Below are 27,949 nucleotides of genomic sequence, written 5' to 3' on the forward strand. Positions count from 1 at the left end.
CCATTAGGTATCGGGATGAAATCCTTCAACCCATTGTTAGACCCTACGTTGGTGCAGTGGGTCCTCAGTTCCTTCTGTTGCATGACAATGTCCGGCCTCATGTGGTAAGAGTATGTAGGCAGTTCATGCAGGATGAAGGAATTGATACCATTGAATGGCCCCCACATTTGCCTGACCTAAATCCAATAGAACACCTCTGGGATATCATGTTTCAGTCCATCCGACGTCACCAGGGTGCACCTCAGACTGTCCAGGAGCTCAGTGATGCCCTGGTCCAGATCCAGGACACCCTCCATCGTCTCATTAGGAGCATGCCCCCACATTGTCAGACATGCATACAAGCACACGGGGGGCATACAAACTACGGAGTACCATTTTGAGTTGCTGCATTGAATTTTTGGCAAAATGGACTAGCCTGCTGCATAATTTTTTTTCACTTTGATTTTCGGGGTGTCTTTGCATACAGTACTCTGTAGGTTGATAGTTTTAATTTCCATCAAACAATGGGGCATCCTTATGTTCCTAAGACATTACCCAGTCTATATCAGTATAGATATCCAGTATGATATTTTTCCTCATTGAGATCTGATGTGTTTTCAAAGTGTTCCTTTAATTAAATCCAGTTTGGGTATGTACCTAAGCTTGGCTTTAAGATAGGCAAGCTATTGTAGGGTTAGAGTAATGGCGAGCACCTTCTGGGGTGGAGGAGAGTATCTCCTAACCCCAAAGGCCCTTTTACCCTTACATTTATACAGTATGGTATAAATTTGCATGGTACATTTTACTTGAGCCTTTTTTTGATCATTCAGTATACAAAGTGGAGGAGAATTATTCAGAACATTTATTGGCCTTGGTGCTGACACATGAAAAACTCACAAAACAGTATGAAACATTTATCAATAATTTGAATGGGCCTACTTAATGTGCATAAATGCACAAAAATGCTGTATGTCATATATTTTTTTTAATCCAAAAAGAGTTTTTATTAGTATTGAAATGGACATAAAGTGACAACATCAATGCTGACAAAAACATGCACCTATGCTGTACATATTCAAAGGACTGTGTAAGACAAGGTCTCTGCAATATAGCAAAAAGAAGGAATGTATTACAGAGACAATTGGCAAGTTATCAAATTGATGAAGACAAATGAAATGAGAGACCTAACCACAATATATCCATAGGAATAAGTGCAAAATAATATAGCAAAGTCCATATAATTAAGAGTATAACCAGTTGAAAAACTATGAAAATGTAAAGGATAAATTCACCTTTAGATAGCAAGTTACCTTGTATAACCATATTTAGGGTGTAACATGTTACTGAGCAGCCCCTGGCTTTACAGGCTCCTAATAAAAAAAATATATATATTAAATGCACATTTTTTTACCTGCAAAAAGATGTGCATTTATTTATTTATTTTTTTAAAGGTGAACTTATGCTTTAAACCAAAAGTGTTGTGTGTAGCGATATTAGGAACTTGGCAGTACCCTTAGAAATAACAGATCATAAATATGTATATGGGCTGCAACCTGAGTACATCTGACCTTAATACCTAAAAGCCACTGTTCAAAATCAAGTAGGAGCTGCAAGCATGCCATGTGTTTTAAGGGCATACTAAACTGAAGCACATAGATCAGAATAGGTCACCTAAGAATGAATGGGATTTCTACATTTTTCATGCAGTAAAATAGACAGTTGTGAACTGGCTCTAAATAATTTGATTTGCCTGGATGTAGCAAATCAATGCACCTCTTTATTCAGTAACACCTCCATTACATGTATTTTTTTTTTTTTTTTTAATGCAAGCAGTGTAAGTACCTGAATTTGACCTGGTACCTGCCTCTTGTAATCCCTGTAAATCAGAACTCCCAGGCTAGGAGAGGTAGAAACAGGACAATCAGCCACTCAGTTGTAATGTAATGCTCATGTGCTAACAATGAACATGCTGATATAATAGGACGGGACTGAGAGCAGAGTGACAAAGAGTTGAGCTTATCGTTGTACTGCTTATCTTTACACTGTTCAGTCACTGGTTGTGGGGGGTATGGGGAAGTTTGGGGTACGAGACTTGTAAGTGTTACCACATTCCAGCAGAGCAAAATGATGTTTCTGTTCTGCCAGACATACAGTGAGGAACAGAAGTATTTGAACACCCTGCGATTTTGCTAGTTCTCCCACTTAGAAATCATGGAGGGGTCTGAAATTCACATTGTAGGTGCATTCCCACTCAGAGACAGAATTTTAAAAAAAGTTCAGGAAATCACATTGTATGATTTTTAAAGAATTTATTTGTCTTACACTGCTGAACATAAGTATTTGAACACCTAAGAAACAGCAAGAATTCCGGCTCTCAAAGACCTGTTACTGTGCCTTAAAAAGTCCACCTCTACTCCACTCATTAATCTAACTTAGTAGCACCTGTCTGAGCTCTTTAAAGACACCTGTCCACCCCACAGTCAGTCAGATGTCAACTACTACCATGGGCAAGACCAAAGAGCTGTCAAAAGACACCAGAGACAAAATTGTGGACCTCCACAAGGCTGGAAAGGGCTACGGGGCAATTGCCAAGCAGCTTGGTGAAAATAGATCAACTGTTGGAGCAACTGTTAGAAAATGGAAGAGGCTAAAGACGACTGTCAGTCTCCTTCGGACTGGGGCTTCATGCAAGATCTCACCTCGTGGGGTATCACTGATGATAGATGAGGAATCAGCCCAGAACTACAAGGGAGGATCTGGTCAATGACATGAAGAGAGCTGGGACCACAGTTTCAAAGGTCACTGTCGGTAGAACACTACGCCGTCATGGTTACAAATCATGCATTGCACGGAAGGTTCCCCTGCTCAAGTCATCACATGTCCAGGCCCATCTGAAGTTTGCCAATGACCATCTGGATGATCTAGAGGAGGCATGGGAGAAAGTCATAAACTTCACTCGTTGTGTTTGGAGGAGAAAGGATGAGTTGCAGCCCAAGAACACCATCCCTACTGTGAAGCATGGGGGTGGTAACATCATGCTTTGGGGGTGCCTTTCTGCGAAGGGGACAGGACGACTGCACTGTATTAAGGAGAGGATGAATGGGGCCATTTATTGTGAGATTTTGAGCAACAACCTCCTTCCTTCAGTCAGAGCATTGAAGATGGGTCGTGGCTGGGTCTTCCAACATGACAACGACCCAAAGTACACAGCCAGGATAACCAAGGAATGGCTCCGTAAGAAGCATATCAAGGTTCTGGAGTGGCCTAGCCAGTCTCCAGACCTAAATGCAATACAGCCTGACAGATCTAGAGGAGATCTGTGTGGAGGAGTGGGCCAAAATCCCTGTTGCAGTGTGTGCAAACCTGGTCAAGAACTACAGGGAACGGTTGACCTCTGTAATTGCAAACAAAGGCTTCTGTACTAAATATTAACACTGATTTTCTCAGGTGTTCAAATACTTATGTTCAGCAGTGCAAGACAAATTCTTTAAAAATCATACAATTTGATTTCCTGAATTGTTTTTAAAATTCTGTCTCTCAGAGTGGGAATGCACCTACAATGTGAATTTCAGACCCCTCCATGATTTCTAAGTGGGAGAACTTGCAAAATCGCAGGGTGTTCAAATACTTCTGTTCCTCACTGTAATTGTGATGTGTGGCAGAGCTGTGTAAATCTCAGGACTGCTGGATAGAAACTCTAACCTTTTGGGAAGTAAAACTGCCTCCTATATACAGTAAGTGTTTAAACTGTCGATTCGTTGTTTTAAATATGTATTCGTTCTTCAGGGCTGGCAAACCAACATTACTTGTTGATTCACCCAGAAAATGTTGGTAGATGCTGGGAAATGTAAACATTTAGGAGGTTTATATGTCTTGGAGACTCTAGTTATAAAATGTCTGCAGGGGTGCTGATAAAACAGTGCAGCCAACCTCTTGTACCCATCAGTTCAAAAGGGGGGCCCAGGCCCCTGCTGAGCAGGAGGGCCAGCTGTACTATCTTATTGAAGAGACTGATCCCCCTTGTGCCTCCCCCTCCTTCCTTCTGTGCTGCAGGGGGATTGGTATTTGCACCCCTAGCCCCATGTTGTGTGAGTTCCCTGTGTGCCCCTCTCCTCTGCAGTGAGGCAGCTTCCCTCCTTTTCTTTCCCCCCGGCGCTGCTGCAGGCACAGATGGGGATGTTTCAGGATGGAGAGCAGGGGAAAGGGTAAGTAAATATGTTATAATTACCGACCCTTCCCTTTCCTGCCTGAACAGTGACTGATTGGCACTAATCACTCCTGTGTCCATTCATTACTGAAGCAAAGTAGACTGAGACATCCTGTTCATTCACAAACTAAAGCACAGTGAACACAAAGGGCTTCCCATTCATTCACTGTCCAGTGCAGCTGAGGCTGCAGAGAAAGGGACTGATAAATATATGTGCTTAGTCCCTTTCTCCGTTTCAAAATTAAGACATTAGGGGTCTGTTTAGACCCCTGATATTTCACCAGAGGCCCTCAACAGGGCAGTTAAAAATGTAAAAAAATAAAGAAAAAGATACAATTCTACAAAAAATGTAAAAAAAAGGTAAAATTCTAAAACATAATTAAAAGAAAAAAAAAAGGATTGCAGAGCAGTGCCAATCACTTGAATGGGTCTTGTTGAAAAGGAATGGTAATATAATTTCTGCCATGGCTGAAAAGCATAATATTTCAGCTGTGGCATTTTAGCAAACATATTATTTGATATTTTCGGCGTGGGGAAGCCTGGCAGGTAGGCTGTGATTTCTAACTGCAGCCCTGGATATCTGTACTTTAAATTCCAGGTCTGTAGAGTATTAAAAATGTTCCTTCTCTTCCTGGTGATTTTTTTTATATCATGTAGAATACAACCAGAGGAAAGGAAACCCTACAACATAGTCAGAAATGGAGCTGGGTTCTGCTCAAGATGGCATATTGATTAGTTACCAACCAATAAGAAATGATACATCATTATTCTTACAGCACTAGATTGCTTATCTTTAAATGGTTACACATCTGATCCCTGATTGGTTGCTGTGTACCTTTGTTGCCAATGGCTGCACATTATAGTCCTGTGCTGTTAAATAAAGCCCATAAACCTTCCCCTTTTAATGGCACTGAATGGATTAAATCTTTGAAACTGTCTATGCATATAAAAGCTTCACTTTAACACATTTGTAAACCTGGCATTCTGTTCTAGCTTTCATCAGCAGCTACCTAAAATAAATATGAGCGACTAATTGGAATCTGGGCTGCATGCTGTGATTGTGTCTTTACATGCTTTGAAAGCTCATTGACAAACTCAGAGTTTTGGTGTCAGAGGGGCCTTTTGAATCCTAAAGCTCATATACTTTTTGTTTTCCTTCTGTGTACAGTACAAACAGGTGGAACAGTACATGTCATTTCACAAGTTACCAGCTGATATGCGTCAGAGGATCCATGATTATTATGAGCACCGCTATCAAGGAAAGATGTTTGATGAGGAGAGTATCCTTGGGGAGTTGAGTGAGCCTCTACGGGAGGTAAGATTGTAATACTTGTTCAGACATTTACTGCTCAGTATGTCTTCAAGGCATTGTTGTTTAACAAAAAAAATTAAAGATGGATATAAAGACATACGGGTGGAAAAATACACAATACTTTATGTGGTTATGTTAAACTGGGGATGTGCTCCACATGAATATTTATTATTCACAATTACTGACTGTTTTCTAGTAGTGCACTTATTAAAGTAATACAGTTATAAATGCCATTAAAGAAAATCATTACAAAGAAATCCAGTAACATTTCACAAAAGCAATTTTTATTATAGGAAAACACATGGGGCTGATTTGCCAAAGGCAAAAAGGCTGTTTACTTTGCAAAGGAAGTTGCACTTTGCACAGGGTATTAGCCTGGAGCTTTGTGAATGTGGTGAAGTTTCATTTTGCAAATAATACACAAGGGGTGGTGCTGGGTAGACACAGCAGGAGTAGTAGGGAAGGAGATGGAACAGATTCAGCCTCCTCCACCTTATTCCTGCAGGGAACTGTACTGTGCAGGAGAGTGTATCAGAAAGGGGCACAAATTGACAGCCTGAAGTGACAGCTGCAGCCAACCACCATATTTTCACAGACAGGTTCTCCCATTCATTGGCCTTTACAGACATGAGAAATAGTTTTAGTTCTTTTCTACAAACCTTTCATAAAAATATGAACAGTTGGCGACCCTGGTCAAAGCCCACCGCTGACCAAAACTATGTTTATGGTGTTTGTAATTTTTTTTTTATTTAAGAGAGTATGAGTCAAACCTCTGCCAGGTCTGTATTTCTGTCTGTGACCACACTGAAAAAAAATTACCAAAATGTACCACCTGCCTGCAGATAACCTGTACAATAAATAAAAGGTGTGGGCACAACCAGGAAAGAAAGGCAGAGAGAACAGTAAAAACAATGTCAAAAATTACAATTCTTGTTTTTTTTTGCTTTGGCCTCATGCAGACTGGGCATCTGACATTTTTTTTCTTGCCTCTAAATGCCCCCCCCCCCCCCCCATATTAGCTTGTGTGTCCTTGCACACTTTATAGGCGTTTAGAGGCAGAAAACAAAACACCACTTGTGCATTCAGAAGACAAGTGTTCCAGCAAAAAAACACAGAGCCTGCAAGCTAGGAGTCTTTAGAGCTTGAGCGTTCATTCATTTAATGGCCAGAATAAATTAATATATATTACCACAAAACACGGCTGTAGGTTTGTTTTTAGCATTGCTTTCCTCGTGCCAGAAGAAAACAAGTTCAGAAGAGCTGTGCAAACACCCAAATGTGCATGAGGCCTTTAGCTTGTGTTTGGCTATGTGCAAAGACTTTACATCTCTTTCTGATATGTAATCTCCCTCAGATGGCAGTAAAACCATGACAAAGGCTCTAACCCTTCACTATGCAAAAATTATATAAAAGGTTTTGGCTGAAGTTCGGCTTTAAAGGAGAAGTTCACTTTTAAAAAAAGCACTTTTTTTGCAGGTAGTTTATCGAGAACTACAAGCCAACAGCAGCAAAGGATGTCAGTACTTGTAGTTCATTCATACTAGTGGATGCAGCAGTGAGAACGCCTAAAAACGGGTGGAACATGTAACATGTTCCCTATGGTGAACTTATCCTTTAAATACTGTTTGTTTTGATGACACTTTCAGACAAGCTCAATAATTTATCCCAGTGACTCATGCCGTAATGGGTGGCCCAGTCTAAAGTTAGAGTTAAGCAAACTCTGAAAGTCATGCTGTTTATGAAATCCTTTGTCATGTAGTAAATGTTTATTTGTAAAAAATTGTTGTGTGTGTATATATATATATATATATATATATATATATATATATATATATATATATATATATATATATATATATATATAATCTATATACAGTTGTGTTCAAAATAATAGCAGTCACTAACCTGATCAATCACTGTTTTTGGTAGAAATGATATTTCTACATGGCAAATAATTTACTAGCAGGTGTAGTAGAGTAATAGAAATCCAACAGACCCAACAGTCATGACATGCATGCTGCTGATTCTGCGTAATTGAATCACTAATTGAAAGGGGCATGTTCATAATAATAGCAGTGTGGAGTTCTATTAGTGAGGTCATTCATTCTTTGAAAAACAGGTGGCAATTATTGCCCTTATTAAATGTTGTACATGCTGTTACAGTGCATTTCTCTCTGAAATTCTGAGGAAAATGGGTCGTCCCAGACATTGTTCAGAAGAACAGCGTACCTTCATTAAAAAGTTGATTGGAGAGGAGAAAACATATAAAGAAGTGCAGAAAATGATAGGCTGCTCAGCTAAAATGATCGCAAATGCTTTAAAATGGCAACCAAAACCTAAAAGACATGGAAGAAAGCAAAAAACTACCATTCGAATGGATAGAAGAATAGCCAAAATGGCAAGGACTCAGCCAACAATCAGCTCCAGGAAGATCAAAAGAAGGTCTAAAGTTACCTGTGAGTACTGTTACAATTAGAAGACGCCTATGTGAAGCCAAGCTGTCTGCAAAAGCCCCCGCAAAGTCCCACTGTTGAAAAAAAGACATGTGCTGAAGAGGTTACAATTTGCCAAAGAGCACATTGACTGGCCTAAAGAGAAATGGCGCAACATTTTGTGGACTGATGAAAGTAAGATTGTTCTTTTTGGGTCTAGTGGCCGGAGACAGTTTGTCAGACGACCCCCAAACACTGAATTCAAGCCACAGTACACTGAAGACAATGAAGCATGGTTGCGCAAGCATCATGATATGGGGATGTTTCTCATACTACGGTGTTGGGCCTATTTATCGCATACCAGGGATCATGGATCAGTTTGAATACATCAGAATACATGAAGAGGTCATGCTGCCTTATGCTGAAGAGGAAATGCCCTTGAAATGGGTGTTCCAACAAGACAACGACCCCAAACACACCAATAAACGTGCAACATCTTGGTTCCAGACCAAGAAGATTGACGTTATGGAGTGGCCAGCCCAATCCCCGGATCTTAATCCAATAGAAAACTTGTGGTGTGACATCAAAAATGCAGTTTCTGAGGCAAAACCAAGAAATAGAGAACTGTGGAATGTAGTCCAATCATCCTGGGCTGGAATACCTGTTCACAGGTGCCAGAAGTTGGTTGACTCCATGCAACACAGATGTACAGCAGTTCTCAGAAACAGAGCTTATACAACTAAATATTAAGTGATTCAAAGGAAAGCAAAATCTTCAAACATTTTTCAGTTTATATAGTGAATGTTTGAGTTTGTAAACAAGAATACAAACACTGCTATTTTTTTTGAACAGTCTAATATTCACTTTTCTTCAATTTCTTTTTAGAGGAACAACACAAATTTGATATATTTTTCTTCATGTTTTGATTTGGAATAGAATGTGTAGTGTTCCCAATCCATTTGTGTGTATGGAAATAAAAGCTATTAGAAGGATTTTCAGCTTTATTCACTTTTTTCAACACACTGCTATTATTTTGAACACAACTGTGTATATATATATATATATATATATATATATATATATATATATATATATATATATATATATATATATATATATATATATATATATATCTGGTAAAATAAGTATTGAACACCTCACCATTTTTCTCTGGAAACACATTTCTAAGTGCCCAGTGCGATTTGCGAATTGAAATTGCTCCCGAAATTATATCTAATGAATGTAAATGTCAGTGTTTTAACATGTGCGATTTGCTGCAGTGTGATTTCTAAAGTAGTTCTTGCATTACATTTTCGGCAGTTTTGTTGCGAATTCACATACATAGAATATAATGGAAATCACACTGCAATTTGCAAGAAATCATTGAAAATCTTCACAAGTAGCAATAAAAGTCTTCAGAAATTGTACCTAAAATCACGGTGTAATTGCACACAAATCGTTTGATTTTAAATCGCAACAGTGTGACCGGTGACTAAAAGGTGCTAATGACATGAAATTTTCACCACATATTGGTAACAACCCATGCAATCCATACATACAAAGAAACCAAAACAAATAAGTTCAGAAATTAAGTTGTAATAAAATGGAATGACACAGGGAAAAAGTATTGAACACGCTAACTGAAATGTATTTAATACTTTGTACAAAATCCTTTGTTAGTAATGACAGCTTCAAGATGCCTCCTGTATGGAGAAACTAGTCCCATGCATTGCTCAGGTGTGAGTTTGGCCCATTGTTCCACAGTCTTCAAATCTTGAAGGTTCCGTATGCCTTTTCTATGAACTCTGATCTTTAGTTCTTGCCATAGATGTTCTATTGGATTCAAGTTAGGTGATTGGCTGGACCATTCTAGCAGCTTTATTTTCTTTCTTTGAAACCAATTGAGAGTTTCCTTGGCTTTATGTTTGGGATCATTGTCTTGCTGAAATGTCCATCCTTGTTTCATCTTCATCATCCTGGTAGATGGCAGCAGATTTTTATCAAGAAAGTCTTGGTACTTTTTTCCATTCATCCTTCCCTCAACCATATGAAGTTTGCCAGTACCTTATGCTGAAAAACAGCCTCACACCATGATGTTCCCACCTCCAAACTTCACTGTTAGTATGGTGTTTTTGGGGTGATGTGCAGTGCCATTTGACCTCCAAACATGGTGTGTATTATGGCATCCAAAGAGTTCAATTTTGGTCTCACCTGACCAGACTGTATTCTCCCAGTATTTCACAGGCTTGTCTTAATGTTGTGCAGCAAGCTTTAAACGAGCTTCGACATGTCTTTTCTTCAGCAATGGAGTCTTGCATGGTGAGTGTGCATACAGGCCATGGCGGTTGAGTGCATTAATTGTTTTTTTTTTTTAAACAATTGTACCTGCTAATTCCAGGTCTTTCTGAAGCTGTCCACAAGTGGTCCATGGCTCTTGGACAACTCTTTTGATAATTCTTTTCACTCCTGTGTCAGAAATCTTGTGAGGAGCACCTGGCCGTGGCCGGTTTATGGTGAAATTATATTCTTTCCACTTCTGCATCCTTCTGAAATCCTTCTGTAACCAATGGCATCAGCATGTTTTGCAACAATAAGGATGCGAAGGTCTTGAGAGAACTCTTTGCTTTTATCCATCATGAGATGTTTCTTGCGTGATACCTTGGTAATGAGACACCTTTCTATAGGCCATCAGTTGAGACTGAACCAGCTGATATTAATTTGCACTGACAAGGGGCAGGATTACTTTCAATTTACTGATAGATTTCAGCTGGTGTCTTGACTCTCCATGCCTTTTTGCACCTCCCATTCTTCATGTGTTCAATACTTTTTCCCTGTGTCATTTCATTTTATTATACATAACTTAATTTCTGACCTTATTTGTTTTGGTTTCTTGGTATGTATGGATTGCATGGGTTGTTACCGACATGTGGTGAAAAATTCAATAGCACCTTTAGAAATAGGTTTACCTAGAAAAATGGTGACGTGTTCAAGACTTACTTATTTTACCCACTGTATATATGTATATATACACTGTATATATACAGAGAGAGAGATTGATATATTTTAAAACAGTTTAAAAAGTATAAGCTTAGAAGAAAACATATAACCAATATGGTTTACCTTTAATGGCAATCCAATTGCTTAATTTACAAATGTAGTTTTTGATCAGTGGGCATAGAACATATGGATCCAGACTCTTGTAAGACAAATGTCTTAATGGCCAATACATTATATATAAAATTAGGAACACATTAGTACCAAGTAAATCATATTTACCAATGTCTTGCATGTTTTAAAATACAGGTCATAACGCTCAACATTGTTCTGTCCTTTGACTTGGTGATGCGCCAATGCTTGTTGGCCTACACACATTACCCTATTATGTAGTCAGAGAACTGGAACTTTGAAAGAGCACAGGGGTTAGTGAAATAATAATATAAGCTGTCAAGGTGATTAATAGTGTTGGTCTTCTTTATGATGAAATGTACAGTCTGATAGTTAGAAATTGGGTTAATCAAGAGGACATCAGTGTATACATATAAATGCAAAGGACATTGTGAATACATTAACTTCCACCATGCAAGTTACAGTACAAAAAAAAAATAAAATCTAAGAAATAGACATTCTTTCTTTAAAGCAAACCTGTGCTTTTCCCATGTAGGGCAAACCAGGAGCACCTGCCACCATTTAAACTTCACATACCCACCTTCCCTATATTTGCTGCTCTGTTTGTCCACTGCAAATGAAGAGAAATACCCAGTACATATGAGATTGGGGAGCAAGTGGCTTATTCTTCTTCCTCCCATGTGACAGTTCAGGAGCTTGGTGGTTGGCTGCTTCATCACCCAAAGTTGCTGTTATAGAGTATTTCCCTGGCAGGTAACATACTGTAAGCTCACCCAAGTCACAGAGTCCAAATTGCAACTTAGTCTTCACCAGGGTACCCCACAAAGTGTGATGGGCTGGTGACCCTAGTGGCCTCTGAGCTACTTCATTGCATGCTGGGACCAGGTCAACGCTTTTTAGGATTTTTGCACCAAAGGGTCACAGGAATAGAATGACTACACTGTGAAAACAGGGTTTGAAAAGGGGAATCGGGGTTCCCAACAATCCGTAAATTCAAGGACAGTTTGTAACAATCAGTAATGTTTATAGCTGTGCATGAATATCCATTACAAACATAAAATGTCCATAATAAATCGGGGATTTTTTTCAGGCAGAGTACTGGCAAGAGCCTGGGAGTGAGTTGGGCCCTTTTTTAAACAGAAGAGGAGCGGGTGCCACAGGCGGCCGCAGAGTGAACAAGCAGCCACATTTGCCAATACTGCTCCTCCAGCTCCAGTTGCAACCTTGAGGCAGAGTGATATCAGCTGTCCTCTGCTTCTCTGTAACCCTGCATTGATAGGAACCCGGCACATGTCAGGTGGCAGCAGCTCCTCCTGAGGTAATCTGTAGCTGCTTTTTTGCAACTGCAGTTTTCTATCTCATACTGTCAAGGAGGGGGATTTGGGGTGGGAGGAGAGTACTGTACTGGGAGAGAGGGGTGATTTGTCATTTTTGGTGAGATCTGCACTCCTGAACGCTGCACCCTGTACATAGTACACTCCTGAACCCTGCACTCTATATGTAGTGCGCGTCTGTACATATTGTGCTCCTGAACCCTGCAGTCTGTACATAGTGAGCTCCTGAACCCTGCAGTCTGTACATAGTGTGCTCCTGAACTCTGCACTTTATGTAGAGCACCCTTGAATTCTGCACAAAATGCACTCCCGAACTCTGCAGTCTGTACGTAGCACACTCCTGAACTCTGTACCATAGCACACTCCTAAACCCTGCACTCTGTACATAGTGCGCTCCTGAACCCTGCACTCTGTACGTAGTGCGCTCCTGAACCCTGCAGTCTGTATGTAGTGCGCTCCTGAACTCTGCACTTTATGTAGAGCACTCTTGAATTCTGCACAAAATGCACTCCCGAACTCTGCACACTCCTAAACCCTGCACTCTGTGCCATAGCACACTCCTGAACCCTGCACTCTGTGCCATAGCACACTCCTGAACCCTGCACTCTGTGCCATAGCACACTCCTGAACCCTGCACTCTGTGCCATAGCACACTCCTGAACCCTGCACTCTGTGCCATAGCACACTCCTGAACCCTGCACTCTGTGCCATAGCACACTCCTGAACCCTGCACTCTGTGCCATAGCACACTCCTGGACCCTGCACTCTGTGCCATAGCACACTCCTGGGCCCTGCACTCTGTGCCATAGCACACTCCTGGGCCCTGCACTCTGTACATAGCACACTCCTGAACCCTGCACTCTGTACCATAGCAAAATTCCTTAACTCTGCACTCTGTACATAGCACACTCCTGAATCCTGCATTCCTGGTATTTAATGCCACTGTTTGTGCAGGCGGTGATACCTCCTGAATGTTTGTTTGTTTTCTAGCAGAATGGGAATTTTGCATTGAAATGCCATGTCAGAACAGCAAGCCAAGCATTTAGCTTGTAACTGCATTGCAGTCCCATTGAGCTCAGTGGGCAAGTTTAATAGACAGTGCCACCTGTTAGGTCCCTTTCAAACTGACGATCCTCTTTTAAGCCTCTCCCACTATTGGATACATTCTAGCCATGACCATTAGTCTCTGGCATGCATAACAGAACGTGTCACACAGTGCACATTGTTCTTAAATCGTTTATTTATGTAGGCACCAAAGAGAATATGCATATTTATGACAAAAAAAGGTTTTGGCTTACTATGCATATATACGATTTTGTTTTTTATCACAAACGTACCTCTGATATTTCTGAATTTTGTTTTTGCTTTCTTATCTGTGCAATCATTCTAAACGTATGTTACATGCAAATGAAACACAAATGGCTTATGGGACATAAGGACTAATGTAGCTACCAGCCACATCTTACACAAAGATAGAAGGGAGACACCTGGCGGTCATATATGGTACTAAAATATTTCTTGCTAACAAACAGATCAATTTTAGTTAAGAGCAGTGATAAGGAGCAAGACTAGTAAAGCTGAATTTCCATTGGCTGCTATAGGTTACTTCAGTCTGCTCCTTTACTTATTGTATAAGCACATTTGCCATATTTAAAAGTCACAAAATCTTCCCTAGAGCTTGTGTAGATGGGCAGACGCAGGGTACTTTCAGGTGCACTTAGCTAGTATTTGAGCTGCTTCTGATCTATTTCTTGCTGCTTTTACCTTCTCATTGACTTATATTGTTAGAAAAGCAGTTTGCAGGTGAATGTGCATATACACAAACCCTACCCCATTATGTGTCTTCCAACACAGGGAGGTATTCAAATTGATATAGAATAACACCCATCAAAACTAAAGGTTGATAGGAAATTTGAATTTAACATTACATTTCAGGTTTTATCATCTTTGTAAGCCATTGTTTGGGATTGTATCTCTTGAATAGAAAGTATATATTATTGTAAGTAAAAAAAAAAAAATACTTACACTATACTAGTGGGTTGGGCATAAGTCAGGTGCCCATTGTGCCTAGAAAATTAGAACTGTTTCCATTCCACCCTTGTCATCAAAAGTATGTTGGAGTACCTGTGGCATCATTGAATCATAATGAATTTACCCATTCTATGTTCATTATTTAAATATGGAAAATAAAAATGGTGGATTCCTAAAACTCCTGTTGTATCATTGATGTTCTATTTGGTAAAGCACGTTATAAAATTAGTCTGCCTAATACAATACACAGATGAACTATGTAAAGTTGACCTTTCCATGTTCTTCTACAGGAAATTATCAACTTCAACTGTCGCAAGCTAGTGGCTTCCATGCCACTATTTGCCAATGCGGACCCCAACTTTGTGACATCGATGCTTACAAAGCTAAAATTTGAGGTATTTCAGCCAGGAGACTACCTAATCAGAGAGGGAACTGTTGGCAAGAAAATGTTCTTTATACAGCATGGTGTTGTCAGTATTTTAAGCAAAGGCAGCAAAGAGACCAAACTTGCTGATGGATCTTACTTTGGAGGTAAATGTCTCTGGTCTATCAAATGTACCCATATGAATTGATATCATAATTTTTGTGTATTGCTTCTTGTGGACACGCTGAACACTTTATGCAAAACCCTAATACCAATAGATAGAGCTCAACTTTAGTATGGGGATGCTGAGCCGCAGCTGACCTGCAATAGGCCTAGGTTAGGGCTGCTGGCTTCATATGGTTAATTAAAGGGGCCCACTTTTACTGATCTTTCACTAGTAATTTAGTGCAAGGCTTTCATATAACACACCTTACTGCACACCCCAATACAAGTCCACCTGTGTATTCCCTGACCCAAACAGATGCTATCTTTTTATAGTCTTACTTATTGCCTGCTATTGACTTCAAAAGGGGCAAAGGGCCATACGCAAAATGCAGAATATAGTACGTAGTCAGCAATTACCTATCATTGATTAAGGTACGATATTGATAAAAGGGAAAAACGGTTTCCTTTAATGCGCTAAGATATTTTGCACATTATCATTTGTTTAGTTTATATGAAATATACAGTGAAGGAAATAAGTATTTGATCCCCTGCTGATTTTGAATGTTTGCTCACTCACAAAGAAATGATCAGTCTAAAAATTGAATGGTAGGTGTATTGTAACACAGAGACAGAATCAGTTTGCAGGGTATTATGGCATACCAGCATATATATAGCAAGTATAGTGTTTGGGCCACGTTTTGAGTTATTTCTGATCGTTTCTTCTGCCGCTAAGCTATATACCTCTGCAACAAACGAGTATAAATATAATTTAAAGGTAGCCATAGGCAGCCATATATTTTCTTGATATGGATAATAGGGAGACATCTCTTGGTTCTGCATCACATTACCGGAGCACTTGTACTTGTGATCTTCTATTATGTGACATCGAAATGTGCACAGGAATACTTTCCCTCCTTCTTCACTACTGCAGAGAGAATGGCTAACACCTTCTGACATGGAAAATTGCCAAAAAGTTTGAAAACCTACCATGTTTTTACTCTCTAGGGAGATCCTAAAGTGCCCAGTAAACACAAATAATGCTCAAATCAGAAGCATCCCTTTCATCTTATACTGTGTGATCTCAGCTACAGAGAGATACCAGACTGATATTTAAATTGAGAGAATTGTAAATCTTAACCCATATTTGAACACAAAAGCAGGAAGCAGAGCCAAAATATGTAATGAAAGATATTGCTGTCCATTGTGTTTATATAATTGTAGGACACATTGATAAAATAATTTGCATTAACCTGATCATTTTCATATGTGTATCTAAAAGAAATCTAAAAGACTGCATGTTCCCTTTAAGATTGCCTGAGGGTGCATGATTCTAATAGTAATATCTTGCAATCTCAATTCATAACAGGGCAATATGACTTGTTTTTAGTACAGCAATTGCGAACATTTTTTGTAGTTTTTGCTTTCAATAATTTATATTATCCAAATATTATATAAGCAGGAGTTAATCCCATTAACTAATATCTTATTTCTACCCCTACCAGAGATTTGTTTGCTGACACGAGGACGAAGAACTGCAAGTGTCAGAGCAGACACTTACTGTCGACTGTACTCTCTGAGTGTGGATAATTTCAATGAGGTTCTGGAGGAGTACCCAATGATGAGACGGGCATTTGAGAGTGTAGCACTAGACCGCTTAGACCGAATCGGTAAGAACTCAATGTACACTATGTTCACATACACCTTTTTTGGTCTATAAATATTCAAAATCACATATCTCCTGGTTTGATATGGTCATTTCCCCTTTTGTGCTTTTCAAGGGAAATACATACTTCAGAGGGGAATATCTAACATCTTTGTGTGGCATGAGAAACAAATCTGTTTTACGATGCCTTGGTCCATGCAGTTTTATTTGCCCATTTATAATAGTGTACCTCAGCCTATTTGGAACACCTTTCTGTTCCCTTATAGATTTTCCGTGTGCTCTGGTAGAAAGAATCATCGGCTGGCTTTTTATATACTGCTCAAAAAAAATTAAAGGAACGCTTTTTAATCAGAGTATAGCATCAAGTCAGTTAAACGTCTAGGATATTGATCTGGTCAGTTAAGTAGCAGAGGGGGTTGTTAATCAGTTTCAGCTGCTATGGTGTTAATGAAATTAGCAACAGGTGTACTAGATGGGAAACATTGAGACGACCCCCAAAACAGGAATGGTTTTACAGATGGAGGCCACTGACATTTTTCCCTACTCATTTCTTCTGAACGTTTTTCACTAGTTTTGCATTTGGCTAGGGTCAGTGTCACTATTGGTAGCATGAGGGAATACCCGGATCTTAAAGAGGTTGCACAGGCAGTCCAACTCCGCCAGGATGGCATATCAATATGTGCCATTGCCAGAAGATTTGCTGTGTCTCCCAGCACAGTCTCAAGAGCATGGAGGAGATTCCAGGAGACAGGCAGTTACTCTAGGAGAGCTGGACAGGGCCATAGAAGGTCCTTAACCCATCAGCAAGACCGGTATCTGCTCCTTTGTGCAAGGAGGAACAGGATGAGCTCTGCCAGAGCCCTACAAAATGACCTCCAGCAGGCCACTGGTGTGAATGTCTGTGACCAAACAATCAGAAACAGACTTCATGAGGGTGGCCTGAGGGCCTGATGTCCTCTAGTGGGCCCTGTGCTCACTGCCCAGCACCATGGAGCTCAATTGGCATTTGCCACTGACCACCAGAATAGGAAGGTGCACCAATGGCACCCTGTGCTTTTCACAGATAAGAGCAGGATCCCCCTGAGCACATGTGACAGACGTGAAAGGGTCTGGAGAAGCCATAGAGAGTTATGCTGCCTGTAAAATAATTCAGCATGACCGTTTTGGTGGTGGGTCAGTGATGGTCTGTGGAGTCATATCCATGGAGGGATGCACAGACCTCTACAGACTAGAAAATGGCACCCTGACTGCCATTAGGTATCGGGATGAAATCCTTGGACCCATTGTCAGACCTTATCTTGGTGCAGTGGGTCCTGGGTTACTCCTGGTGCACGACAATGCCTGACCTCATGTGTCGAGAGTATGCAGGCAGTTCCTGGAGGATGAAGGAATTGACACCATTGAATGGCCCCCACGTTCGCCTGACCTACATCCAATAGAACACCTCTGGGATATCCTGTTTCGCTCCATCCAACGCCGCCAGGTTACACCTCAGACTATCCAGGAGCTCAGTGATGCCCTGGTCCAGATCTGGGAGGAAATTCCCCAGGACATCATCCGTCGTCTCATTAGGAGCATGCCCTGACGTTGTCATGCACGCATACAAGCACATGGGGGCCAAACTACTGAGTACCATTTTGAGTTGCTGCAATAAAATTTCAGCAAAATGAACTAGCCTGCTGCATACTTTTTTCACTTTTATTTTCAAGGTGTCTTTGAAATCAGTCCTCTGTAAGTTGATCATTTCATTTCTATCAAAATATGGGGCATCTTCACGTTAATTTTTTATGTAATTTTTTTGAGCAGTGTATTTCTTTGAGACTCCTGTGATGAGATTTGTCTATAGTACTTTATTATTTCCCTGCCTCCCCAAAATCATAATGATGATGCCATACATTATGTAGAATCCAGCAGGGAACAATGATACTATATTTGATTTTGTAATGACCTGAGTGGTTAATAAAACCAATGAGGTGGTGAATTCTGGTGGAGATATCTCAGTCTGAAAGAAATAAGACACTAACAACTGATGCAACTTGCCATCTACCAGTAAAACTGGAAATAAAGTGTTTGGGTGGAGTAGTCAAGAGGATTTTTGTTTTATAAAAGATAGGTGTATTTCTTTACTGATCACACCTGTGTTCTTAAACACGATCATGATTTGTCTCATTGTATGTCTTTGGCACAGATGCACACCTGTTTATAACTGACTTGAAGTCAGATTGTTCTGAGAACTCCTGATACTTCTAAGGGCTCGTTCACACTTGACTGTCCCACACTTGCCAAACGCACCTATAGCGTTTGACAAGCATTGGTCCGGTGTTTGCGGAGCGTTTTTAATGCTTTTCCAGCATGACCGATAAAAATAAAGGAGAAGATCCGTGAAAAATGGCCAACGGACTGGCCACTAACGGCGTGAATATCGGCCGATTTTTCGTGTGGATGAAAAATCGTCTGATAAACGATTAGTCTATGGCCTGCATAAAACTGCCAGCCTAATCATTTATATTATTATACAGGATTTATATAGCGCCAACAGTTTGCTCAGCGCTTTACAATATAACGGGAGACAATACAGCAACAGTACAATTCAATACAAGAGAGATAGGAGGGCCCTGCTCCTCGGAGATTACAATATAGGAGGGAGGGGCTAGTAGTACAAGAAGGTAGTAACTGTGGGGTATGGACTGGTTGGAAGAGTAGAAAATTCCATTGTTAGCTGAGGGCAGGATAGGCTTCCCTGAAGAGATAGGTTTTCAGAGATCGCCTAAAAGTGAGCAGAGTAGGCGATAGTCTGATAAATTGGGGTAGAGAGTTCCAGAGGATGGGAGAAGCTCTGGAGAAGTCCTGGAGACGAGCATGGGGGGAGGAGACAAGGGAGCTAGAGAGCAGGAGGTCCTGCGGGGAGCGAAGAGTACGGTTTGGGTGATATTTAGAGATAAGATAAGTGATGTAATTTGGGGCTAAGTTATAAATGGCTTTATTGTTAATGTTTTGAATTTTGTCCGTTGGGAAGCCAGTGGAGGGATTGGCAGAGAGGGGTGGCAGATACAGAACGGTTAGTAAGGTGGATGAGTCTGGCAGCAGCATTCATGATAGACTGAAGAGGGGATAGCCTGCGATGAGGCAGGCCAATGAGGAGGGAGTTACAATAGTCAAGGCGAGAGATAACCAGGGAGTGAATAAGTTGCTTAGTGGTTTCCGGGGGGTAGGAACGGGCGTATCTTGGAGATGTTGCAGAGGTGAAGTCTACAAGATTTGGACAGTGATTGGATTTGGGGCTGAAAGGACAGATGGGAGTCTAGGATTACACTTAGTACCCTGGCATGAGGGGAGGGACTGATGATTGTGTTATTGATCTTGAAGGAGAAGTCAGGGGAGGGGGCATGGGCTGGGGGGAATACTAAGAGCTCAGTTTTGGAAAGATTGAGTTTGAGGAAGTGGAGTGACATCCATGCCGATATGTCACTTAGTAAGTTACTAATGCGAGAGGAGACTGAAGGGGTAGAAAGATAGATTTGTGTGTCATCAGCATAGAGATGGTACTTAAAGCCATGGGAGTTTATCAAGTGACCAAGGGAGGAGGTGTAGATGGAGAAGAGAAGGGTCCAAGGACAGAACCTTGAGGGACCCCTACAGAGAGAGGGAGTGAAGAGGAGGAGGCAGCATTATAGGTAACGCTGAAGGAGCGCTGCGATAGGTAGGAGGAGAACCAGGAGAGAGCAAAGTCTCGGAGGCTAAGAGAGTGGAGTTTTTTTTAGGAGGAGGGGAAGGTCAACAGTATCAAAAGCCGCAGAGAGGTCGAGTAGTAAGAGTACGGAGTAGTGGCCATTGGTTTTAGCTGCTAGTAGATTAGTGAGTTTTAGTAGGGCAGTTTCAGTGGAGTGTAGTGAGCGAAAGCCAGACTGTAAAGGGTCAAGCAGGTTGTTGTCGGTGAGGTGGGAGCTCAGGCAATTGTAGGCTAAGAGTTCTAGGAGTTTAGAGGTAAATGGCAGCAGGGAGATAGGTCTTAAGTTGTTCGGGTTGGTGGGGTCCAGGGGGGGCTTTTTAAGTATGGGAGTGATGTGCGCATGTTTTAAAGGGGAGGGAAAGGCACCGTTAGAGAGGGAGAGATTGAAGATGTGAGTGAGGGAGCCTAGGATGGAAGAAGAGGGTGACCATAGTAGTTGTAGTATTACAAAATCAGCCCCATTAGGAGTTCTGAACAGATGAGCCCAATATTTCTACAATATGTGCAGGAAAGAGGAGCTGGAAACAAGCCAATAAATCTATGCTATAACAGATCTAGCTCCCAGAGCCTCTCTGTTACCTCAATACTATCTGAAATGTCAGCACTAAGATCACTTCTCTGCATCATCATTATTTCTTTCTTTCCTTTTTTAATGCCTACTTAACAGCCTGAAATAGATTCATCCACAGACCTACATTATTGTACAAGACATAGGGAAGTCCAGGATTGATGCTAGAGTCCTAAAAAATCAGGGGTATACCAGACACCTAGATTGAAATGTTGTATGGAACTTGTACAATAATACAGCAAGGAACATCGGGTGAGAATATGTCCGGTCTTTAATGTCTTCCCTCCCTTAATTCTATTTATTCTTTACCTCTACATAGTCTAAAGTCCCAGTAGTGGGAGATGTAGCATGTGTTATATAATTTTTAGTATTCAAACCTTAGGGACAATTCACTAAAGGTTTATCACATGCGTTATGTTGGTCAAGTGACCAAATATCACATGTGATACTGAAAATGTCAATTCACTATTGCTAGTGCAGTATTTATCGCAAATAGCAAAAACGCCTGGTAAATACCACATAAAGACCTTAAAGTAAATTCACAAAAGGAAATAAATGCATGCGGTAATTAAAGTGTTACTAAACCCACAACAGTAAAATCAGTCTGTATATGCAGTAAAGCATGCTAGGTATACTCACTGTGGAACCTAAGGGGTTAATCTTTTGCATTGTTTAAAAAGGAGGTTTGATCCAGTCTTCTCCGATCCTCCCCTTCTACTGTTCCCAATCCATCTGCTGATAGAACAGAGCCTTAGGGGCAAGCTGCACATGCTCAGTTTGGTGTGTATTGCTAGAGTTTTTATTTCCTTCAAAGAGTGCATATAATCAGCACAGGGTCAGTCAGCACTGTCCAGGGGTTATGCAGCCTCATAGGACAATCCGGGGAGAATGAAAACTCTCCAGCAGACAGCAGAATGTAAAAAAAAAAAAAAAAAAAAAATTGCCAGCAATTAAAAGTTAAGAAAAAATAAGGCGTGGGGCACCCTACCCCCTGCATCCATACCAAGCCCTTCAGGCTGCATGCTTGGATAAGGTATGGATTTTGTGGGGAACCTCCACACCAAAGTAAAAAAAAAAAAAAAAATGGTGTGGAGTCCTCCTCAAAATCCATATCAAACCCTTATCTGAGCATGCAGCCTGGCAGGTTAGGGAAGGGTGGGGGGACAAGCGAGCACCCATCTCCCCTCTTGAAATATACCAGGCCACATGCCCTCAACATGGGGGGTTCTTTTGGGCACAGAAGGCTCTGCCCCCCCCCCAAAGCACCTTGTCCCCATGTTGATGGGGACAAGGGCCTCTTCCCCCCAATCCTGGCTGGTGGTTGTGGATGTCTGCTGGCAGGGGGGCTTATTGGAAACTGGAAGCTCCATTTAACAAGGGAGCCCCCAGATCCCAGCCCCCCATACGAATGAGTATGGGGTACATTGTACCCCTACTCATTCACCAAAAAAAAGTGTAGTGTTAAAAAAAAACACAAGAGGCAGTTTTTGTGAATCATGTTGTCTGCCGCCACTGCTGACTTAGAAAAAGGAAGAAAGGATTTTTCTACATACGTACCTGTAAAGTCCATTTCTTGGAGTACATCATGGGACACAAAGCAGGCCATAATAATGACTATGTGGGTTATATGCCACCTATAGGTGAATGGACAATGGCCAACCAGAGAGGAAGTCCTCCCCTATATAACTCCTCCTACATAGGAAGTACTTCAGTTTACGTAGCAAGCAATGACATTCCAGAAAGAGGGGCGGGACTTGTGTCCTGTGATGTACTAAAATAAATGTATTTTACAGGTATGTAGAAAAAAAATCCAGTTTTCTTTATCAGATATCACGGGACACAGCACAAGCTATAATAATGACTATGTGGGCCGTCTCAAAGCAATTGAGGGGTGGGTGACATCACAAGGACCACGGCCAACATTCCAAAAGCAGCTTCTCAACTTTTTGCAAAACACTGATGCCAAAGGCAGAATCTTCCATGGCTCTGACAAACACCTGGTAAAACCTTGTGAATGTATGAACTGAAGACCATGTATCAGCCTTGCAAACCTGAGCAACTGATGCCTGGTGGTGGATAGCCCAAGATGCCCCCACACTCCTGGTAGAGTGTGCTCTCACCCAAAAGGGTGGGACTTCAAACCATAGGCTTGAATGATTAACTGGCAGATCCAATCAAAAATAGTTGACCTGGATGCCGCCTGCCATTTTTGGGCCCTTCTGGCAACACAAACCAGGATTCCTGACCTGTGCCGCCAACTCAAGTAAATCCTGACCACTGAAACTACATCCAGAGTATGCAGTGCTTTTTCCCCTGCCGACTGTGAACTAGAAAAAAAAAAAGGCAAGACACTGTCCTGATTTAAGTGAAAACCAAAAAATCATTCTAGGCAGAAAGATGGATGAGGACGCAACATCACCTTATCATGAAACCAAGAATGGCTCCGTACATGAAAGGACCGCCAGCTTTGACACGCTTCCTGCCGAAGTGATCGTAATCAAAGAAGCTACCATCCGAGACAAAGGATTAGGTTTCTTTAATTGGTTCTAAAAGGTGGCCTCTGCAAGGATAGCCAAAGTCACAAGGACACAAGGGTGGCCTGACAGATGGGACCATCTGTGTTACACCCTGCACGAAGTTCCAATCCATGAGTGAGAACAACGGTCTCTGGGAAAAAATAAAGATGAAATCTGACCTTAAATGTTACTCAAAAATTTTAATTTAATTTCCCCTCCCATTTGGAAAAAGGATAAAAACCTTACAATCACCCACTTCCGTGGGTGCCACTTCCTGGCCTCCCACCAGGCAAATAAGATTTCCAGGTCCTGTAATGGAAGTCCTTTGATGCCAGCTTTCTAGCACTCAAAAACACAAAGAAAAAAAGGACCCAACACCCCCAGATCTTACCAGAATTGGGCTTAAAAAGCCAGGCCACCAATCCTAGCAATCATATACTTGATATAATATTGAACCCAAGACAATAGGTCTGGGCAGACTGGAGTGTCCCCTGCCAGACACACTATGTCGGTGTATCAAGCTCTCCTGGGCTAGGCCAGGCTACTACTATTAGTGTTATCTTCTCCCGGACCCTGCACAAAAGACAGTAATAGTTGAGTAGGGGGAAAGCATAGATTAGGGGGAACTGGTCCCTAAGATGTTACCAGTGCATCTAGCCCTATTGCCAGTGGGAATCTCGACATGGGCACAACCTGTCTAACCTGTTGTAGAACCTGGAAGTCAGTAGATCCACAGCCAGAGTTCACCAACGCTGGCAGATTGCAGAGAACATTTTGGGATGTAGGGACCATTCCCCCAGTAGCAGCTACTGACCTCTGGGGAAAAAAATGCCCTGCCAGTTTCCTATACCTGGAACATGTGCTGCCAACAGAGAGCACATGCTGTTCTGCCCCAGACACGGTGGTTGAAATATGCCACTGCCATGGCATTGTCGGACTGAAACTTGATCACAACCTGTGCAATGGGTTCATCCAATAATCCAGTGCAAGGCCTGAAGTTACAAACATTGATGGGCAGTATTCCCTCCTGTGGAGGCAAATGCCCTTTGGACTGTAGCCACCTTTAAACCAGCCCCCCAACCAGAGAGACTGACATCAATGGTTACCATCTTTCAAACTGCAATACCCAAGGGACAAAGCCCTCCAGTAATCCAGTGCTTGGACCTTCATGATCCAGACAGATAGAATGTTCCTCTACAAAAGACCTGGAGTGGAACCGCACAAAGGAAACCACTTCAATGTAGATGTCATTTCCTCATGCAGAGATGTACTGAAGGATACTTATTGTTTCTTACATTTTGCTTTAAACTTGAAACAGACTGCTCCCCAAGCAAGGGAACATTAAGGTATTATGAGGCTGACACCACCCAATGTCCTCAGCAAGCCCAGCACCAGGGCTAGGAGCTTTGCAAACACTCAGGGAACTGTAGCCAGCCCAAAAGGCAGTGTCCCACAACAATAAAATGGCGATTCTCTATAGCAGTTACAGAACCCCTGATAAGCCTAAAAAAAAAATTGTCACAGGAAGATATGTGTCATTAAGAACTATCGACACTCTAAATCTATATCTTGCAGAGCAGCTACCACTGATCGGACCGATTCCTTCCAAAACAGAAGGACATCTAGACTTATGTCTAGTGCCTTGAGATCTAAGATAGACCTCACTCCCCTGTTTGGTTTATGGCTTACAAACCTGTCGAGTGTCTCAAATCACCTCTGCCCTAGCATCTTCTGCCCGAGATAATTCTCAAAACACAGCCATCTCAGACTGGACGGGAACTTGACCCTGATTAGATTCTGAGTTCAGACAAGATCAGTTGTGTACATGCGGCCATAGTCCATTGCAGCTCCGCCACCAGGAATAGCTGCAATGCCAGACAAACACAATGGCCCAGATACCCCTGACACCACTGGTTATGTGACCACCACCAGATTACTCCCCACCCCCTCAAGTCCACTGGACCCAAGGGCGGTGCACCTGCCTCTCTGCTGGCTACCTCTTTTGGGACCATTTAAGTAAAAAAAGGCAGCAACTATATTGTCTCCTAACTATGCAGTCCCTCAGTGATATATGTCCATAGCCATCTTGGTCTACAGTTATTCAATCACACAGGCAAGCATGTATCTATGCAAGTACCCAGTTCACACAAGTGTGTGTAAGTTTGCAATTTATGCAGTTCATTAAAGTGTAGGCATGCAATCTATATTAGTATGCATGTACAGATGCGGCCCAAGCATCCGGCATGCACGCACGTACGGCTGTCCCCCCAGGCATCCGGCACGCACGCACGGCTGCCCCCCCTCAGGCATCAGGCACGCACAGATGCGGCCCAAGCATCAGGTACGCACGCACAGATGCGGCCCAAGCATCAGGTATGCATACGATCTAAGCATCAGGTGCGCGTGTACGGATAGCGTCCAAGCATTAGGCCCATACGTACGGATGCCACCCCGGCCTCAGGCATGCATGTATTGATGGCTGCCACCCAGGCAGCAGGCACGCACACACAGCTGCCACCCAGGCAGCAGGTATGAACATACGGCTGCTGCCCAGGCATCACATACGCATGCACGGAAGCGGCCCAAGCATCAGGTACACATACGACCTAAGCATCAGGTACGCGTGTACGGATGGCATCCAGGCATTAGGCACGCGTGTACGGATGGCATCCAGGCATTAGGCACACACGTATTCACGGCTGCCGTCCAGGCATCAGGCACGAACGCACGGCTGCCGCCCAGGCACCAGGCACGAACGCACGGCTGCCGCCCAGGCACCAGGCACGAACGCACGGCTGCCGCCCAGGCACCAGGCACGAACGCACGGCTGCCGCCCAGGCACCAGGCACGAACGCACGGCTGCCGCCCAGGCACCAGGCACGAACGCACGGCTGCCGCCCAGGCACCAGGCACGAACGCACGGCTGCCGCCGCCCAGGCTTCAGGTACGCGTGCACAGATGCAGCCTAAGCCTTTGGTAGGCATGCACGGATGCGGCCCAGGCATTAGGTACGCATGTACAGATGTGGCCTAAGCAGAGGGAGGAGCCTAACTATGGCGGCAGGTGAGAGCGCGATGTGAACGCTCTCCACAGGATAGCCACTCTCCCTCCCCAAATGTTCCCCGAGTAAAGCTGCGAAGGTGCCCGGGCAAAAACTCACGGGCGAGAGGGGCCCCCCGAAGAGAACTTCGAGGACAGAGCTGCAGGAGTCCACGATTGAGGGACGAACGATACCTCCCGCCCGAGACTGCTGGGAATCCAGGTGACGCGGGACAGTCACGTGATCTCCCGAAAGGGAGCTCTGGGAGACAGAGAAGCCGGCCGGTTCTCCGACACAGGGGGAGAAGCCGGCTTCCTCACTGACAGGACACGTGGTACCGGCTCAGCGTCCCGGTGAAAGGAGAAGAGGAGAGATTTGGCTGCTCTCCGGTGGAGTTAGAGAGACATCAGCGTGGGAGAAAGGAGACCCTGTCTTCCGGATACCTGTGAGAGAGGTAGAAGGAGGAAAAAGGAGACCCGGAGAGACCCCCCCCCCCCCCCCCTCCTTCAATCGAGGGGAAGAGGAGTAGAGCCAGAGCAGAGGACAGAGAACCTAAAGGACAACTTCCCTGGAAAGGCAGCTGGAATATGGGTGAGTGAGAGTGGATGGACTGTATATTAAATCCGTGTTATGGACAGTTTATTAAAGCAGCAGAAGTAATTATAGACTGGGGGAAAAAAGAAAAAAAAAAAAAAAGAGAGGGGGAAATATCAAGGAAATCGAAGAAATTAGAACCTCTCTAAAAAGACCCATTATAGCATATACCCTAAAGCCTTAAAGAAAAGGGTTTGGACATATATAGAAAAGATGAAGAGTAAAAATAGCAAAGGGAGTGGTCCCAAACACTCCCAATCTGGAACAATCAGAAAATTTACGTCTCAAGGTAATGTGACCCCAGAAAGAACTCAGGAGATAGCAGAAAAAAGTATAATGGAAAACAGTATGGATAAGAGTACCAGATCGCCTGGGGAAATGGATAATAATAGCCAACAAATAATAGAAGGAATAGAGCTAAGAGTAAAGGAAGGAGAATTACAAATCCCAAATAAAAAGGAGATGGCAGAAATGTTTGGAAATTTGGAAAAATCAATTAAACAAGAGATGGGAATAATTCGGAAAGACTTGGGACATCTTTTGTCCAGAGTAGAAGAAACAGAAGAGAAAATTAAAAAACACGCTCAAGCTATTCCTGAACTGAGAAATCAAATAATGGAGATTAGGCAAGAACAGAAAAAGTTGGGATATAAGTTGGAGATACAAGGTAACATGTACAGGAAAAATAACCTCAGGATAAAGGGAATCCCGGAGCTTACACAAGAAGAAGATCTAAGAGAGACAATACAAAAAATTTTTAAATCCATCATGGGTAGACCTAGAACTGAGACATTTATATTGGACAATATATACAGGTTAGGAAGGTTCCAACGAGATCGGATGGAAGAGAGACCGAGAGATGTAGTGGTACAATTTAATAAAAATGGA

General features: G+C 42.3%; 1 protein-coding gene across 1 annotated transcript in view; it reads left to right on the forward strand.

The window, feature by feature from the left end:
• The window catches only part of HCN4 (hyperpolarization activated cyclic nucleotide gated potassium channel 4), a 169,316-nt gene that overhangs the window by 123,255 nt on the left and 18,112 nt on the right, over positions 1 to 27,949 (forward strand). The window contains exons 5-7 of the mRNA XM_089671390.1: positions 5,355 to 5,501; positions 14,712 to 14,952; positions 16,453 to 16,617. Coding sequence (XP_089527516.1) covers positions 5,355 to 5,501; positions 14,712 to 14,952; positions 16,453 to 16,617 — 553 coding nt within the window. The remainder of the gene's footprint in view (positions 1 to 5,354; positions 5,502 to 14,711; positions 14,953 to 16,452; positions 16,618 to 27,949) is intronic.

Source organism: Staurois parvus, unplaced genomic scaffold (genome assembly GCF_062004578.1).
Source record: "Staurois parvus isolate SC_StPar_1 unplaced genomic scaffold, SC_StPar_1.0 ptg000105l, whole genome shotgun sequence".
Lineage (NCBI taxonomy): Eukaryota > Metazoa > Chordata > Amphibia > Anura > Ranidae > Staurois > Staurois parvus.